Source organism: Fragaria vesca, linkage group LG2 (assembly GCF_000184155.1).
Source record: "Fragaria vesca subsp. vesca linkage group LG2, FraVesHawaii_1.0, whole genome shotgun sequence".
Lineage (NCBI taxonomy): Eukaryota > Viridiplantae > Streptophyta > Magnoliopsida > Rosales > Rosaceae > Fragaria > Fragaria vesca.
This window is the reverse complement of record NC_020492.1, coordinates 26636502-26654468: the sequence shown is the minus strand read 5'-3', so window position 1 is coordinate 26654468 and position 17967 is coordinate 26636502. Positions and strand designations below refer to the sequence as shown.

At 37.4% G+C, this 17967-nt stretch overlaps 2 protein-coding genes across 2 annotated transcripts in view; both read right to left on the bottom strand.

Annotated features, from left to right (window-relative positions):
- Nucleotides 1–1927: 1927 nt before the first annotated feature.
- Nucleotides 1928–6994, bottom strand: LOC101304737. Its single transcript, XM_004291540.1, has 7 exons — nucleotides 6534–6994; nucleotides 5543–5597; nucleotides 5230–5304; nucleotides 4979–5070; nucleotides 3235–3316; nucleotides 2354–2437; nucleotides 1928–2247 (listed from the first exon to the last, which is right to left on the bottom strand). The coding sequence occupies exons 1-7, from the start codon at nucleotides 6890–6892 to the stop codon at nucleotides 2125–2127; spliced, it is 870 nt and encodes a 289-aa protein (XP_004291588.1). The 5' UTR covers nucleotides 6893–6994; the 3' UTR covers nucleotides 1928–2124.
- Nucleotides 6995–9150: 2156 nt separating this feature from the next.
- The window catches only part of LOC101300600 (pentatricopeptide repeat-containing protein At4g13650-like), a 36209-nt gene continuing 27392 nt past the window's right edge, over nucleotides 9151–17967 (bottom strand). Inside the window, exons 6-7 of the mRNA XM_004293010.1 lie at nucleotides 9815–13028; nucleotides 9151–9357 (exon numbers count right to left, since the gene is read on the bottom strand). Coding sequence (XP_004293058.1) covers nucleotides 9930–13028 — 3099 coding nt within the window. The 3' untranslated portion in view covers nucleotides 9151–9357; nucleotides 9815–9929. The remainder of the gene's footprint in view (nucleotides 9358–9814; nucleotides 13029–17967) is intronic.

The window sequence follows — 17967 nt, the reverse complement described above, 5'->3', positions numbered from 1 at the left end:
TGTATGCAGGTATTATTAGGAAGGGTTGTCCATTTTCAAGGGAGTTTATGCCGAATTTTCGGTAATATCTTTTTTGGAAGTGGTCCCCGCAAGACTTATTTCAGGTTTCAGGGTGAAATTCGGGGTGGGTCTTGACACCATGTGGTTGAGGTGACTCCTTTGTTTTATATCTAGTTCGCTTCCTCGTTTCACTTCAACCTTGCACTTGTGTGTTTGCTTGCTAAGTTGTCTTGCGCTTATTTGTTAGTTTGTTGAGTGTCGTTGTGCTTCTTATGTCTGAGATGCCTTAAGGAAATCACGTTATTTGAATGTTGGCGCTTTAAGTATCATCTTCCGTTTGCTAGCTCTGCTATGCTTTCGTGAAAACTAAAAATATTTTCATAACTTGGTTGTGAAACAAAATAAATTTAAAAAATGTCTTGGTTCTAAATTAGCGGGTTATCAGGACATCCTTCCTTCGGACGTGTCGGTTTCTTGTTGGTGTAGTGTTAAGGCTCTATGGTTTAACCCCCTCGGAGGTGCTACAAATATTGTCATGACCTTTTAAGAATTAGGTTAAAATAAATCTATATAGTAATATGTGTTAGAAAAAAATTTAGTTTACTCCCCAAATCTTTGGTGCTAAAATCAATTCAGTCCTATAACTTTATTTTAAATCAGTTCGCCCCTTCAACTTTCGTAATCGTATCAGTCGATCCAATTTTTGAATCCCCTCGAAATGTGACGTCACCAAAGCCGTTTGAACTGACAAGGGGACTTATAATTCAGCTTTTTCTTCTCATTTTTAACGAAATGTTTGAAATACCCTCATTATTTTTTATTCATTTTGTCAAATTGATGCATTTTTTTATCTTCTTTAATAATAATTTTGTCAAATTGGCTATTTTACCCTTATGAAGAGGGACAAAACTGAATTATGGGTCTTCTTGTTAGTTCCAACAGCTTAGGTGACGTCATATTTCGAGGGGAATTCAAAAATTGGACCCGACTGACGTGTTTACGAAAGTTGAAGAGGCAAACTGATTTAAAAAAAAAGTTGCAAGACTGAACTGATTTTGATACCAAATATTTAGGAGGTAAACTGAATTTAATCCTATGTATTAAGTCGCATGTTCCTTTTGAACCAACCATACGTATGTATGTAGCAGAGCTTTTAATTTCTAGATGATTTTCATATTTACCATTACAGTTTGAAGTAATCATGTGAAAGCACATCCAGATGGAATAATGGTAAGTCTTTTAGTGTAGCTCTGATTGGAAAATTTTGTGTCAAGGGTCGTGTAACAAGGTCGCATATCTGAATGTGATGTAGTTTCATAACTTTCGTTTTACGTAACTCTGACTCGAAACGAAACGTGTCTCTGGTTGCTGAGGTTTGGCATGTAGTGTAATTCATGGATACACTCGTACACATCTAGTCTATCTAAATCACTAGATGACTCGAATTATTCTGACCAAGAAAAAAAAAAAAAACATGACTCGAATTATTTTTTTGGAGAGTACAATATAAGAAGTTCCCTAATTCAGTAAGCACGCCTAATGTCTTACAGATCAATAGAAACCTGATAGAAATTGTATTTGTTTATATGCAAATGTTATTGTTTCCATGGTGTGGCCAACTGGTTAAGGAATAATAATTTTGTGCTTGCTGATATCAAAGGTAGAGAAATACATACTGAAATTGGTAAGATGATTTTGGGGAATCACACCTCCAAGATCCCAACCTGATACGAGCCAAAAAGCACTTGAGTTTCAATCTTAAGAACGCATATGATATTAGGAGCTCATTAACTTTTCTACTTTAGTTGTATTAATCCTGTGGACCAGAAATCTTTGATTCAGACAAGGCAGCTATTCTTCCCTCTTGCATCAAATTCGGTATATCAACAAACAAAAAGAGAGAAATATCTGCAAATGTACAACTTTTAATGCCTTCATCAACAAGATGCAGCAAGTTACTATACCCGAATAGTATGATGGCTGTTAATACAAAGTCAGACATGCAATTACTATACATAATGTTTTACTACAATGCCATCAATGGAATGCTAAAGTGCTTTTAGGAGACTTCAGCACCAAGAGTGAGCAAGCACATATGTACAGGGAGCAAACAATCTATTGATGTCATGGCATTGAAGAGTTTGATAGGTATTGGAGCCACTCTTCTGGAGTTCCCTTTCTCATTCTCAGCATTCTTACTGCTGCATTTGTTAGGGGTATGGCAAGTATGTCATAGTCTTTTGGAGCCTGCAAAGATCAAGTGTATGTCATTGTGTCAATAGTGATTAGAGAGGGAGAATAACATATCATCTTCTCTGTTTCTGATCATTAGTTATTAGCATACGTTACATACCTTGGGAATTTTCATCAGCTTCATACATGCTTCCTCCACTGTCTTCTGCCCTTTTTTTGAGTTGCATTTTGCACATGCAGTAACCTATTATATTGACAGGAAAACTGCATTATCAAAAAACATTAAGCAAGTATTTGCAGAGAATGCTATTTTCATTGGAACCAAATCTATTAGACTTGGTTTTCTTGAGGATCCAATTTACCATATTTCATAACCCATATTGTATTGCAAAACTTCTCTTTGAAAATTGATCTTCTCAGAGAAGGGAATTTGAAACATAATGCATGTTTACACCATCCAATTCTTTTTCCCTATCACATCTGATGTAGAACATAGTCTTAATATAGCTGAACAATGGGAAAAAAGATTCAGGCACCATACCCAAGTGGGAATTCTATCTCTTAACTGAACTAATACTTGGTTGGAATCTGTCTTACTGAACTTTTTCATGTTCCTCATTATATTTTAATGTGCCATCCCAGATTCGTAATTTATGTTAGTAGCAGTTGAGCAACAAGTTGGAATAAATTTACAACTTCCCTAAGTAGACATCGTATTTTCAGTGCTTAATCTAATGACCATAAATTTACAACTTCACCACCTTTCCAAATTAGGGGATTCAGAGAAGTTGGGAGGAGAAAAGAAAACCAAAAACTCTAGTTCAGAGCTTAAGAAGCATCCATTTTAACAGAAGCAGATGGACAAGAGGATCCCTCTAAGATTGATTTTTTATCTGACGGATCATGGGGACTTTGTTATATAAGTTGATCGAAACAAGTATTTTTTGTCTGGCACAGGTACCCTAAACCATGATGCATGAGGTAACCATTAATGCATCAAAGATTTAATCTTAAATGTAATTGGTTGTTTTACACTCTTACCAGATTATCCCATTTCCATTCTCCACCTCGTGCAATTGGTATAACATGGTCAATAGTCAAGTTTTCACGTGAAGAGCAGTACCTGTCCACAAAAGACATAAAAAATAAGTATTGAAAATCTGAATGTATATTCAGAACTTCATGGCTAATGAAGTTTCTTTATTGGTGACCGCCTATTTAACAGATCACTGAATCTAAGCTATGGACTTCCTGTCTTACAACAGTGAAGGTCCCAATCAGTTATCTAGGTGTATTCATTGTTAAACCAGTAGCGAATGTCCATTTATGGTTTCAATCTGTTTGTTGATGATTGCATTGTGAAAATGCACACAGAACAAATCTAAAGATTGGTTCCAATTTTATTAGAAGTCAAGGGAGTTGGTTGGTTGAGCAGGACTTGCTCCTAGAGTCCCTCAATTCCCCCATCCTCCCTAAATAGGTCATATGCCTAGTAAGTGAAGCAGCTTCATGATACACAAAGAAGCTCTCTCCCTTCAATTTCATGCAACACAGCAAGCATGCAATCTTCTTTGAAGCATGTCACAAGTTTCACCACACCAAGAGCCATCAACCATGCAGCCTAATAGCTTGGCCTTTGTTGGAACCTTAGAGTCCAATATAAAACTAGCTTGACCTTTGGTTCCACTTAAAACTTTGAATAATAGAATTCATTATCTAAAAAGAAGATTTCATTTAAAGGCAATTCAAAAATGTATTGCATTCCTCTGTCCAAGTATCAACAGTCAGAAGACACTTGCAAATTCGAATGCAGAATACATTATGTGGAATGCAGATGACTTGAAAGCAATTGAGAAACGTATTGCATAAATTTGTCCAACTATCAACAGTCTAAACACCATTCACCAATGTACTATTCATATGCGTATTATTAAATTATAATATTGTTTAGATCGTCTATATCTTCTCTAGAACTCTAAAGAGAAAAAACAGTAGCTGCAGATGTTCACTGGTTCATAGATACTGTTGTGCTGACTACCTCAAGGGAAAGTATTTAGCAAGAATGTTTCGATACATACATTGATCTATCCATTATCTTTAACACTTAATGGATCCTTCTTCATTGAAAAATGTTTGGCTATTCCCTTAATCCTATTACCTTGAGAATCATGCTCATTTCCATCATAACTATGAAGGCATTTATCAACCAGGTTCTCTGCCTATGCTCTCCATTGTTATTCAATCAACTACCTTATAATATCATTCAGAAAGTAACCCTATGCCTTGCGAGTCGGAGTCCTCATGAACGTGCTGACCAACCTAAACCGCCACAATAAACAACAGGAAAATGCCCACTGTGTGAACATAATCAAAAAGACCTATATTGTCATGAGATGTTGTGTGCTGTTCTTTTGTAAGCTATTTTCAGAAGTTTAAAACTCATTCAAGTTTTCACATCATATAGCGAATCTCGCTTGTTATAGCTAGCATCCTTGACATCATTTTATGCTGTTTTTACAGTTTTCTTATGTCTTTTTAGTTTTCTGGTGGCTACATAGAAATAACCTCTCAATTCCACCTAAATTCCCACCCCTGGAAAAGGTGAAGTTCAGTCCCAGGTGTTCCGTATGACCACACGAGACTTTATGAGCTACAATAAGCTGCTTGTTTACTAATTTTCCCTGAGATGCAAGTACTTAACCTACTCCCATCTTATCCCATCTTATAACAGGGTACACAATCAACGTAGGCACAGATATTTTTAACTAAAGGGTAATATACTTACTGACAAGTGAAACTGTCCCGACAAAGTATATTTTTACGACTGAGATTGCACTTAATTCTTCTTCTCTTGACAACCTGCAGTAGATGGGGAACCTGGAACAAAATTTGAATGTCATCAGTCCAAGTGGACTAAATGGATAAGTGAAGACTGTTGGTCAGAGAGAACAGGGTACAGTATAAAACTACTAAAAATTAAGGATCTAGGAAGATGTCAATGTCAAGAAAAACTATCGTAAAAATCATGATACGTACCCTTAATACAGCCGGTATATAGAAGGATCCACTTGGGGAATTAACAGTCTGATCATAGTATTCTAGAACATCCGCCTTGTACAACAGAATGATTGAACCCAAATTAAACAGGTATTTCAGAAAGGCATGATATAACCATAACTTCTGAGTTCTGACCCCTCCAGGTAATTATAGTTTTGAGGTTTATGATATGTTTTTAAAATTTTACTGTAGTTGACATAACAACTAATTTCTGCACATAACATTATCCTTTTCAGGTGCTTTAGGATTTTAAGAGTATCTAAAATGAGTAAGTGAGACACAGAAATCCCACCTTATCCATGAATTCCAAACAAATAGCACGTTTCCAGCAGACCACATTAATTGGCCTGGCACAGTACACCAAACAAAATTACGAAGAGAAACGAAAAGAAGCATGTAGATAAAATAGCAGAAGAAAGAGTGTGGTAACTAATATGAGCTAGCAAATTTTAAGTGACTTAAAATAGTTCAAAGGAAGAATACTCAAGAACGTAGCATCCGAAAAAAAAAACTAGACTTACAATAGAATTTGAAAATTTCCCAACAAAAAGTTAAAAAACCAAAAAAAAAAACAAAAAAAAAAAACAAAAAAACAATTAAAAAAACTGCTCCTGGTTTTCCCTCACAACTCAAAGTACTAGGAAATCAGATGCAAATTGTGTAACTTTATGGTCCTCCATGAAACTACACCCTTGGGATAACTGGAAAAAAAAAAAAACATTACCAATTGTACAGAAATACTTGTTACAAGACCACTTAACGATTACTGGATAGTAAGAAAGTAAGAATCATATAACATACTTCATGTTTTCAGATCAGCATTATCAGCTAGATAAGAAATTGAAGAAATAGAGAAAACTGAAGTATCAATGCTATACTTATCCAATAGTCAAATTCTCATAATAGATCCATCAACTTCACTTCTTTTCGAAACGACCTAATTTAAACAGGCTTACTCCATTTGATTATTTGATCACAAGGCTATACAACTGGTTTGGCGAAAATGTTGACTCCCATTAGTCCCATTGTTCTCTATAATGCCAAATTTTCACTTTCTTTTATAACTGAAAGCATGAAAACCAAACATACCCAGTGCACAAATCAAGAAAGAAAACACATTACTTTAACTCCTGCAATATCCTCAGTTGAACTGTAACACTAGATGTTCTATTTAAGACACAATTTTACTTTACCACATGAACCAACAATCATGGTATCAAAAACCAGCAAAAAGAAAAAAAAAAACACCAAACAGAACAAGTGGGGTAGTCCTGATCACCGACCTGTACGAGATATCCAAAACCAGACCTCTGAAACAGGACAGGTCATCCCTCTCAAACTCATCATCATCATCAACATCATCATATTCACTATCACCAAGTCCACCCTTCTTGTCAGCCACCTCGTCCCCGAAAAACAAACGAACCTCGGCATTGAGGCGCTTGGTCTTGTTCGAAGCAGAAGACGAAGAGTAAATCCTGGTGGAGTCCAATGAGGTGAGCCTGCGCTTCTGGGGCTTCAAGGATGAGAAAGTGAACATGCAGCTAAATGGGTCTTTTGGGTCCGACCCGGATCCGGTACTTGGGACCCCTTCACCATTGAAGAGCGACTTCACATTGGCTTGTGCAGCTAAGCGTGCCATGATCAAATGCTTACTTTTTCTTCTGTCATTTTGAGTATGAAGCAGAAAATGGAAATAAAAGGAGTCCACGCAAAGAAGCTGTGCCACATGTTTTTGCAAATGTGCTTCACTTCCCTCTCAGAATATCTTCTGCCGGTTTAGTCAAATTGACACATCTACCCTTCTTTTGCTACAAAAAATCTGCACCACCTGGCAGACCTACCACCTCAGCCCCGAATCGCTGACATAAGACGTACCTGTCACGACAGCGTGCATGTATAAATTGTCCGCAAGAGATTTACAAATTGCACGACTGCGTACAACAGGATCCAACTTGAATTAAGGCTCGACTACTTACAAACGGGATCGAACTTGAATTAAGGCTCAACCACAAGTATGTCCATGCTAACTAAACAAAAGCGGCTCTAATTATTCCTGCTAGAGCCGAAATACTCATCATAATGATAAAGTTATTTTCGCACAGACAAGACTACGTTGTCGTCATTATAGGAATAACAAACATATGAAGCACATTGTATTTTGTGATGGTGCTGATTCGAGATATTAACAGTCATATCTTTACACCACCTTTGAAATTATGAAAAGTATCAGCATAATGCCATTTGAGATCTTTCCAAGGCAGGCAATTGTTTGTTCTGTTTCCTTCCAAAGGTTGTCTGGTCCTGAACACAACCAACTTCAGATGCTCATCCGCAAATAATTCATCTACAGGAACGTGGTTGTTTTCCGACATGAAACGGAAATACTGAATTCTGAATTCTTGACCTCAAATCCGAATGCAGCCGGGCTCTTTATTCGTACATGTTTCCTTCCTAAGTTGCCTTGACTGATCCATCAAAACCCCGCATTCCTACCGCTGCATACATATTTGATAGGAGAAAGTAAGTTGCCGAGTATCCGGGTTCCAGTTCTAGAAGATAATGATGATGGAAATGGATCGTGATTATCAATTAAAAAGCAAGGTGAATCCAGAATGCCAATATACCGAACTTTAAGAGTACAAATAAAACAGATCTTAGAGGCAAAGCGAAAGAAACATGATCACCAGAGTAACTGGTCTGAATCATTGTAAGAACAGTAACCATTTGCTCTATGTGGAAGTAGAGACCACGAGGTATGTTCTACAGGCAAAGACTTATTTTACGTCTAACGAACTAGGTCATTGGTCATTGCATTAGGAGAACTGGACAACTGGTTCACTTCCAGTTCTTCCAATTACTTATACTTTGAGACATTGTGTAGATCAATATTAATGAACTTAACACAAATACACTGCATACTATTCTGAAGCACTATAAATGGTCTGATGAGATGAAATCTGAATGTTGGGATCCTAGTCACTCGGCAAAGGTCTGGACAGTGTCTAATCAAAGTTGTAAGAAGTCCACTGCAGTAATGCCAAGCAATGACAACAAAATCTAGTCTGAAACTATGGCAAAGCTAAAGATATAAACAGTGTGCCGTTAATTAAACTCTAGGGTGGGGAGTTTGAGGATAGATCAATCTTTCAGGTACAATCAAATGATTGGTGAAAACAACGCGGTGGTTAGTAGGAATGGTCTGGCTCATTGTCTGCTCCCATCATGGTACCTAATCATTTGATTCATTTCTAACATGCTATTTTGAATGTAAATACAGAACCTCTTGTTCCAAATTATAAGTAGGGAGACAAAAGTTTCACAATCAGAAAGAGAAACCTCATGATATTATAGTTGAGTTCCTACATTCCCATGCATGTTCTGTCTTTTCCAAAGGATGTGGAATTGACCGAATTGTATTAACAGTCTTGTCCTGCATCAACACAAGATTTTTATGAAATAACAATAACTAGTTCACTGCAGAGGCAGAAGTATAAAATAACGATGATGATTATTTTTGGTTTAAAAGTTAAAACTGATGCATGTTTTTTGAGGATATAATGATGATATCATGCGGTGAGGTTAAGAAACTCTAAGTTCACCACTATAGAAGATATATGTCAATGAAGAACGTAGAACCAAAGTGAAACAATGTACTAGAGGAGATGAGTGAAGTCATACTACGACTTATATAGTTACTATCTGATATGCAACAATATCATGACAGAGTTAACCATCTAATTCTCTTGAAAATAAGGACCAACCTGTGTTCTTAGGGAGCCCAGGAGCATTTCTTTTGCATTATGCATTCCTAAACATTAGGTTGCAGCCAAGAACCCCAGGCTGGCACAGCATAACAGAGAAAATCCATGAAAACTGGATAATACAAAACTCTCTGTTCACCATTTCCATTTTATTTTATTTCAATTATAAGCATGAAAACTGTACCTCAACTGAATAATAATGATAGGACTTTGAAGACAGGTTTGACACCACACCTTGAAGAAAACGAGTAATCATTCCTGACTGAGCATGATGCACTACATGTTTGCCATTTGGACCCTATAAGGACGTCAAGGTCTCCCCTCATCCAATGGGACGAAGTATCTGCATTACATTCCGAATCTTTATAACTATGATAGAGAGCGTATCAACATGTTAACTGTTAAGCTAATAAATAGATCAGATGACAACTTTAATGTTCCAAACTGCAGTCAGGACTGTCAGGATGAGTTCCCAGTCCACAATGGTATACTTATTTTCAATAAAATATACTTGATCATCACTATTTTCAAACAAATAAAAGCACAGAAGTGAATAATCCTTATCAAATCAAATTTTACATATCAGAACCTGAGTCTTACCATGGTAGCTTGAATTGATAAGACTCAAATCTGGGTCAATATGATAATGTGCAACATAGCCATTACACACATTAGGAAACCCCAAGTTTAAGAAGAATTTCCTATGTAAGATAGATTAAATAAGGTAACTAGTTAACAAACCACAGTCCCTAGAATTCTGTACAGAAAAGCATTAAAAAAATGACAGTTAGAATTCATACCGGTGTCCATGGTCTTCCATAAGAGGAAAGTCAAATAGGGGCAACAATCCTTTACAATGAAGTGATTCCAAATGCCCATTGTCGAGACTTCTTTTAACTAACCTTTTCCACATTCTTACCAGTAATCTTTACAGGAGCAAACTCCATCTTTGAAATGATGAAATCGATAAGCATCTCGTACTATGATAGTTCTTTTTGAGATCTTTGACGTATGCTTGATCCAATTATGGCAATCATTGCAAACACGAAGATTCTTAATTACACGTATCGGAATCGTACTAGATAGGCTAATCAGGCCAAAAGTAATTGCCAGTTTCTCACTATGAATGTACACTGTTGGATCTTTATGCTGTTGTTCCATGTCATTCCAAAGGTTGTTACGGTCCTCCACATAGCCAATTTCGGCTGCCCGCTCATTCAAATCCCCTAAGAATTCATATATCTTATTGGCAAGTGGATGCAGCCGGTCGCCAACATAGAATGCATGAACAGAATTCTTTACCTCAATCCAACTGCGGCCAGGCTCTTTCTTCACACCCCTTTCCTTCATTAATTGCCTTGCCTGATCCCTATAACCCCACAATCCAGCCACTGCATACATGTTTGATATGAGAACGTAAGTTGCTGAGTCTTCAGGTTCTAGTTTTAGAAGATGACGGGCAGCAACCTCCCCAATTTCTGTGTTCTTCTTAGCAATACAAGCACTTAAGAGAGTTCTCCAAATTGTTGAATCTGGTTTTATTGGCATCTCGGTTATGAATTTTCTTGCACAGTTCAAAGAACCAGCACGACTAAGAAGATCCACAACACAAGCATAATGCTCAGGCTTAGGAACTAGTCCATGCTCTTTGCTCATGGATTCAAAGTATGCAAGCCCTTCACTTATCAAGCCTACATGGCTACAAGCTGAAAGTACTCCCACAAATGTGACATGGCTTGGCACCACACCAAGTTGTTTCATCTGCTCAAATAGATGTAATGCTTCAATACCATGCCCATGCTGAGAATAGCCAGTGATCATGGCATTCCAAGAAATCTCATTTTTAACAGGCATTTCAATAAACTCTCTCTTCGCGTCATCAACGCTGCCACACTTCGAGTATAATGTGATCAAAGCATTGGAAACCTCAGCTTCTGAATTGTTCCCAGTTTTTATCACCAAGGCATGAATCTGCTCTCCTTGTTTTATATTTGCTAAATTAGCAGCAGCGCTGACTGCAGAGCCAAATGTGAACAAATTAGCTTCTACTCCAGCTCGATGCATCTGAGAAAATACCTGCAGTGCTTCCTCACAGTACCCACTCTGTCCAAACCCTGATATCAATCCATTCCATGATATATTATCTTTTGTATCAATTTTCTCAAATGCTTGGTAGGCTTCCCATATTCTACCACATCTAGCATAAAGGGTAACAAGTGCATTGCCAACAGAAAGATCATTCGAATAACCAGAGATGCATGACTGAGCATGAATCTGTCTACCTTGATTGAGTGCTTGAATTCCAGCACATGAACTAATTGCACTTGACAAAACTATGGTGTCAGATCGAATTCCTCGGTTTAGCATTTCTTCAAAAAGTAAAAGAGCTTCAGCAAATAAATCATGCTGTGCATACCCTGCAATCATAGCTGTCCACGAGACAGCATCATCTTCAGTGAGTCTTCTGAGTATTCCAAGGGCAGTATCCAGTTTTCCATGCTTAGCATACATATCAATGAGCACGCTACAGACATATGCATTAAACTGAAAACCAGTTTTTATGGCTTGAGTATGAACTTGTTCTCCTAAATTAAGAGCTCCAACAGAAGTGCAGGTTCTCAAAATACTCGGGTAAGTATATTGATTAGGAATCATACCCTCAACATGCATTTGTTTAAAAATGTGAAACGATTCTTGCAGGTCATCTAGCAGCCCATAAGCAACTAGCATCACATTCCACAGGACAACATTTTCTGTCTCTGTTGTAAGAAAAAATTCATAGGCAGTCTGCAAATCTGAGCATTTCACATAAAGATCAAGCAGAGCCCCTTCGAGGATAATATCTGATGACATTCCGGCTTTAATTGCATATGAGTGCAGTTGTTTCCCCTTATACAGATAACCAAGTGATGCACACGCACTCAAAAGACTAGCAATTGTTACACAGTCAGGTTCCATACATTCACTCTGCATTTTCTTGAACAATTTCAAAGCTCTATCACTAAATCCACACTGAGCTAACCCAGATATCAATGAGTTATATGATACACCATCCCTGTACCACATTGTATTGAAAACTTGTTCAGCAGATATGAAGTTCCCTGAACGGGAATATAATGTTACCAGAGCATTGCATACGTACGTTTCAAAAGAAAAGCCTCCCTTGAGAACAAGGCATTGCAGCTGCTCACCCAGCTCAAATAACTCTATTTTTGCACAGGCACTAATCACGCTCGAGAAAACATAAGGAGTTGGGAAAATTCCTGAAGTATACATCTGGATGAATAAGAGAACAGCTTCTTCTTCGAGTCCATTCCGAGATAAGCCAGAAATTATAGCCACCCAGGAAACACTATCCCTAAAACACAATCTATCAAAGACTTTTTTAGCAGAATCCACAGAGCCGTTCTTGGCATACAAATCGATCAAAGGATTACATACAAGTAATCTAGTAGCAAAACCATGACGGATAATCCTAGCATGAATCTGTTCCACATATTGAATACTGGCATTACCACCACCACATGCCCTTAAAACTCCTGCAAAGGTAGTCTCATCAGGATACACATTTTCTGCCATCATTTGCGAAAAGAAACCTAATACTTGACCAGTCAACTTCTTTGCAAGAAACCCATGAATTATGTTATTCCATGAAAACAAACTTCTATATGGTAGATCATCAAAAACCTTAACTGCGCTGCAGGCATCACCATTTGCAAGGTAAACACCAACAAACAAGTTACTTATTTCAATATCTCCACCAAAACCCAACTTCAATACTCTAGAGTGAAGATTCCTAGCCTCTAACAGAGACCCAGAACTCAAGCACCCTTTCAAAAGCCAAATATATGTCTGAGAATTAGCACGAATGCAACGTGATTCCATAGAATGCAATAAATCAATCCCCTTTGGACCACCTTCATTTTGATGATTTATATCCTCATCCAAGACATGGGCATTGGCTGCATTACTATACTCCGCCAAGCTCAAACTAATCACACTCCCACGAAAGTGCTGCAGATAATCAATAAATCAAAACAACAAACAAGAAAACCGAAAACAAAATCAAAAGACAAACTCTATTCCTTCCCTCCCATTACGAAAGAAAGAGTGATTACCTTGCCAAGATTGATAACTGAAGTGGGTTTGGTTCTGAAATCAAGGCGGTAGCGATGCAAGAACATGGGCTTGTGGCATTGGTTTAGAGTGACCATCAAGGACCTGAGACACCCACTCCCACTCATCTGCCTATACTCATCACTGACCTCATTCTACTTCACCACTCTGCTCAATATAAACATAATCAATTTGATAACCATATGCTAAAGGAAATGAACAGCATCTTCATTTTTCAACTTACAACAAAAACAACATCATTCAAATGATTGCATATATCAAAACAGCAATGGGTACTAGTATTGAGTTCTAATTTTATCAAATACAATTCTCAGAGGTGAATTTCAGGTTTGAATCCCACAAACCTGAGATGAAAAGCAGCATTCAAATGTGAGTTTGTAATTTTCTGGAGATAGATGCGAGTAAATATGACTGGAAAAGAAGCGATGGGTGGGTTTGGGGTAAGAGTAACCAAGTGAACTGAAAGTAGGCGCAGGCGCGTAGCCCCTGTGGTTCGAAATTGAAGACGATGAAGAAGAGGATTGAGAGTGCACGCACCTTCAATTCTACACAGGCAGGGTAGATTTTTGTGCCAATTACACAGAAGTCCACTTTTAGGCAATTTTTCTCACATAAGTCCACCAAAATATTTTTACTCATATAAGTCCACCCAAACATAAATAGAGTTTTATATTTGGTATTAAAATTCAATAAAATTACGGACTATCATCCAACAAAAAAATTAGGTTATCTTTCTCTTATTTACAAAAATGCCACTACAGTAAAAAGTCAACAACCAGTCTCCTCTCCGACGAGGTCTCCGACCAACTCCGGCAGGTCACCAGCCGACCCCCGGCGAGATTTTCGGCCGACATCCGGTGATGATTTCGGCAACCACAAAAGCTACTACCACCAGCAAGAAACGATACTACCACCAGCAAGAAAAAATACTACTGTCAGCAACAAAAGCTATTATCGTCAGTAATAAAAGCTACTACCACCAACAACAAAAAGCTACTACCAACAACAAAAGCTACTACTGTCAACAACAAAATCTACTACCTCTAGGGATGGCAATGGGTAGGGTAGGGTACGGGGATCAAAATACCGTACCCATACCTTTTTACATTTTTCATCCCCGTACCCGTCCCCGTACCCGTAATTAGATAATGGAGATTCCCCGTACCCGTACCCTTTGGGGATTACGTTTACATACCCGTACCCGTACCCGTTAACAATTATGTATTAAATTAAATTTTTTTTTTTAAATACGAAATACAATTATATAAAAGTATGAAATTAAAATCAAATACCAAAATAAATAAGTTTCATACTTCAATCCAATAAAAATAAATACAAGTCTTGGTTAAAACATAACAATACCGGTAAATTTCATTAAGAGAATAAAAATATATAATAAAAAGGAATGTCCATTAAATGTTTATTAAGAGAATTACAAATTTTTTTACATAAATATTTATTTATAAATTATATATAAATATATATAATAATAAATTATATAATTATATATAATAATATTTTCATCCTTAATGGGTGGGGATGGGGACGAATATCAAAATACCATACCCGCCCCGTACCCGATTTAAGAATCCGAATACTAAGGATCCCCATCCCCGTTACCCGTTTATACCCGTATATCTTCCCCGTTAGGGTCGAATACCCGTGGGTACCCTACCCGTTGGGGATTATTGCCATCCCTAACTACCTCTAACAACAAAAGCTACTACTGCCAACAACAAAAACTACTACCTGTGGCTACAAAAGCTACTATCCCCAACTACAAAAGTTACTATCGATAACAACAAAACTACTACCCAAAACAAAAACCACTACCGTCACAAAAAACCTACTCTCACCACCACCAAAACCTACTACCAAACACATCAAAAACTACTCTCACCTCTACCGAAACCTACTCTCACCATCATCAAAACTACACTCACCTCCACCAAAACCTACTCTCACCACCACCAAAACTTACTCTCACCTCCACCAAAACCTACTACCAAACACATCAAAAACTACACTCCCCTCCACCGAAACCAACTCTCACCTCCACCAAAACCTACTCTCACCTCTGACGACCTCCTCTGTAGCAACGTCTCCGGTGACTTCCTACGGCTTCTAGATAAACGTAGTGGCTGGCTTCATTGGGTGGTAACTGAGAGCCGATCGGAGAACATAAATCTCCGCCCGTCGTCTTGCACCGGAGTCAAGGTGTCGGTGCGGTTTGTGGAGTCGAGGCGTCGGCTTGCAGAACTATGTATCTGGATAGGAGTCGAGGCGTCGCCATGGTCCAACTCCCCCGAAATCTCTTGTAGGTCAGCAACCGCTCGAAAAACGCCAGTCTCGGGTGAGAGAGTCGACGGGAGAGGTGCAATGGAGCTCCGACGACGTTGAATCGGAGAGGAGGTGGCTTCGTCGGGGCATTGTCGTCGAGAGGTTGTGTCACACCTCAACTCGAGTAAATGTCTAAGCTCGAGTTAAGGCATGAATGACACTCTAATTACAGACAGTTTATTATCCGTAATTAAAATGAGATAGATATTGTAACATGACGTAAGAAACTATAACATTCGTACCTTTATTTAGATTACAAGCCTTATAAGAAGGTGCACTTATAGTATACATGCTTAAAGCATTTACAAACAAACAACAAACAAACTAGAATAGCGTTTCTTTTCAAAACGTCTATTCTTTATTCAAGCCTTATTTTACAAAACAAAAACATGAAAGCCTTAATTTACATAACACTTTCTATGTTTCATGAACCACACCTGCAAAGGGTTTGATGAGGAATGAGCAACGCTAAGTAGGGTTAGTTAATATATTAATAAAACATGATATGAAGCACGAAAAAAACAAACATAGCATGTCAAGAATGCATGAACACAATATCGACTCAACTCTCATCCCACACCTCACATCACCCTCGAATATAATTTCCTCATTTGCTAGTCGTCTTGTTATACTCATGGTCCCCAGTCCCGAAACCCTAAAGATCGTTTGATCGACTCATACGTCGAAGGGGTATACTTTCCCCACTCATTTGCGCAAGTGGGCTGATCATAGCTACTAGAAATCCCCATGAGTAAACTCAACTACACAAATGGTTTTCTAATATCAAAATCTCATAAATTCCCAAACACTCATTCTCCATTTCACCTCCAACCTCACTTGTTTCCCACCAACGTCATGTAGTAATATAGATTCAACATAAGAACACATGCTTTCAAATATAAACATATCATAATCAATTCAAGATCTCAATATCATCCACATTATTCGAATATTGCCACACAATTCAATGTCAAACAATCCAATATCAAACAACCCAATACCAAATAATCCAATTTCACAAATCATCCAATGTCATCAACAATTCAATGTCAAACAAACCATGTAATAGCATAAATAACAATAACACAAACACCCCATCAAACCCTACCTCGATTGCACAGCAAAAACTCAAGCTCCAACACCACTTCTCACACTTGTGGATTGCCAAGATCGTCTCCGGAACCTTACCCAAAAGGTAAAGTACATACAAAGAATGATGAGCTAAAATTAGTAACTATATATGTTATAAGTATAGTATACAAAAATAAGAAAACTCTACTACTTTACTATGAAACAGAATTTAAATAACACTTAAAAGTTATTTAAAGAGCTACTGAAAAGTAACTAAATCGGCTGTTAGAGAACTGATTCAAAACTAAGTTTCTAGTTCAGCTTGTGTTATAAACTATGTGCAGAATGCTGTCTTTGGCTTCAATTTCCACATACTCTACTCCAACCAAAATTACTGAACCCAAGCCTATTTTAAAGATGATATTACAGGCTTTAAATACAGAGTTTAAGTTTTCAAAACAAACCCCTGGATAGAAAGTTATGGTCTTGCAAAGTTGGAGTAAAAATCTGAAAACCCAAAAATTCCAGTTTTTTGCTGAGTCTACTATTGTTTTTGGCAAGCTAAGTACCATACCAAATGGTAACCAAAACTTGTGAAATTTAACACACACAATGATGGATATACAAGGTTTATAGAACTATTTTCGGATTTCAAAACAAAGCCTGAGCTGAAAGATATCATGCCTCAAAGTATGCAAGAAAATCAACTTTTCTGCAGAGTTCTGAAAATTTCCAGCAACAATAAAACTTGGTTTTTGGAAGCTTTAATTTGATCCTTTGAAGTACAAAACAAGTTCTAAAACTTCAGAATGGAAGGAAAAATTCCAGAACATGAAGTCATTTCAAACATAACAAACAAGGAATCAAAAAGACCCAAAATTTACTCAAGACACCCAAACTCAAGAACAATGTTCTTGAGCAGCAACCTAAAACGATTCTAATCAAAACAACATCTTCTGATTCAAATTCGAATTCATATCTATACAAGTCTCAGAATTCGAAATTACCAACCATAAATAAACAAAAGAATCATAATCAAAAACGAAAAACAAGAACAAATTGAAATAAAGCTATAGGAAGTATGGAATCTACCTTTGACAAAACGAAATTGAAAAGGTTGTTCCTCTCTCTATCTTTTGTTCTCTGGGTTTCTCTTCTTGTCTACAAGCTATTTCTATTCTCAAACAATTTTGATCGATCCTCAACCGACCTTCCCATCTCAAACTAATCTACTAATTCTAGACCCTACTCTCCTAGACCAGCCAACTCTACCTATAGGTACTTCAAATGTTTGACAGCTCCTGCTTACTTCCTCACTACCAGCAATTGTTTAAAAGCAAACTAAGAGAAGATGTTGTGTTTCAAAGAGAAACGCAGCTTAGGTGTTTCCCTTTTTTTTTTTTTT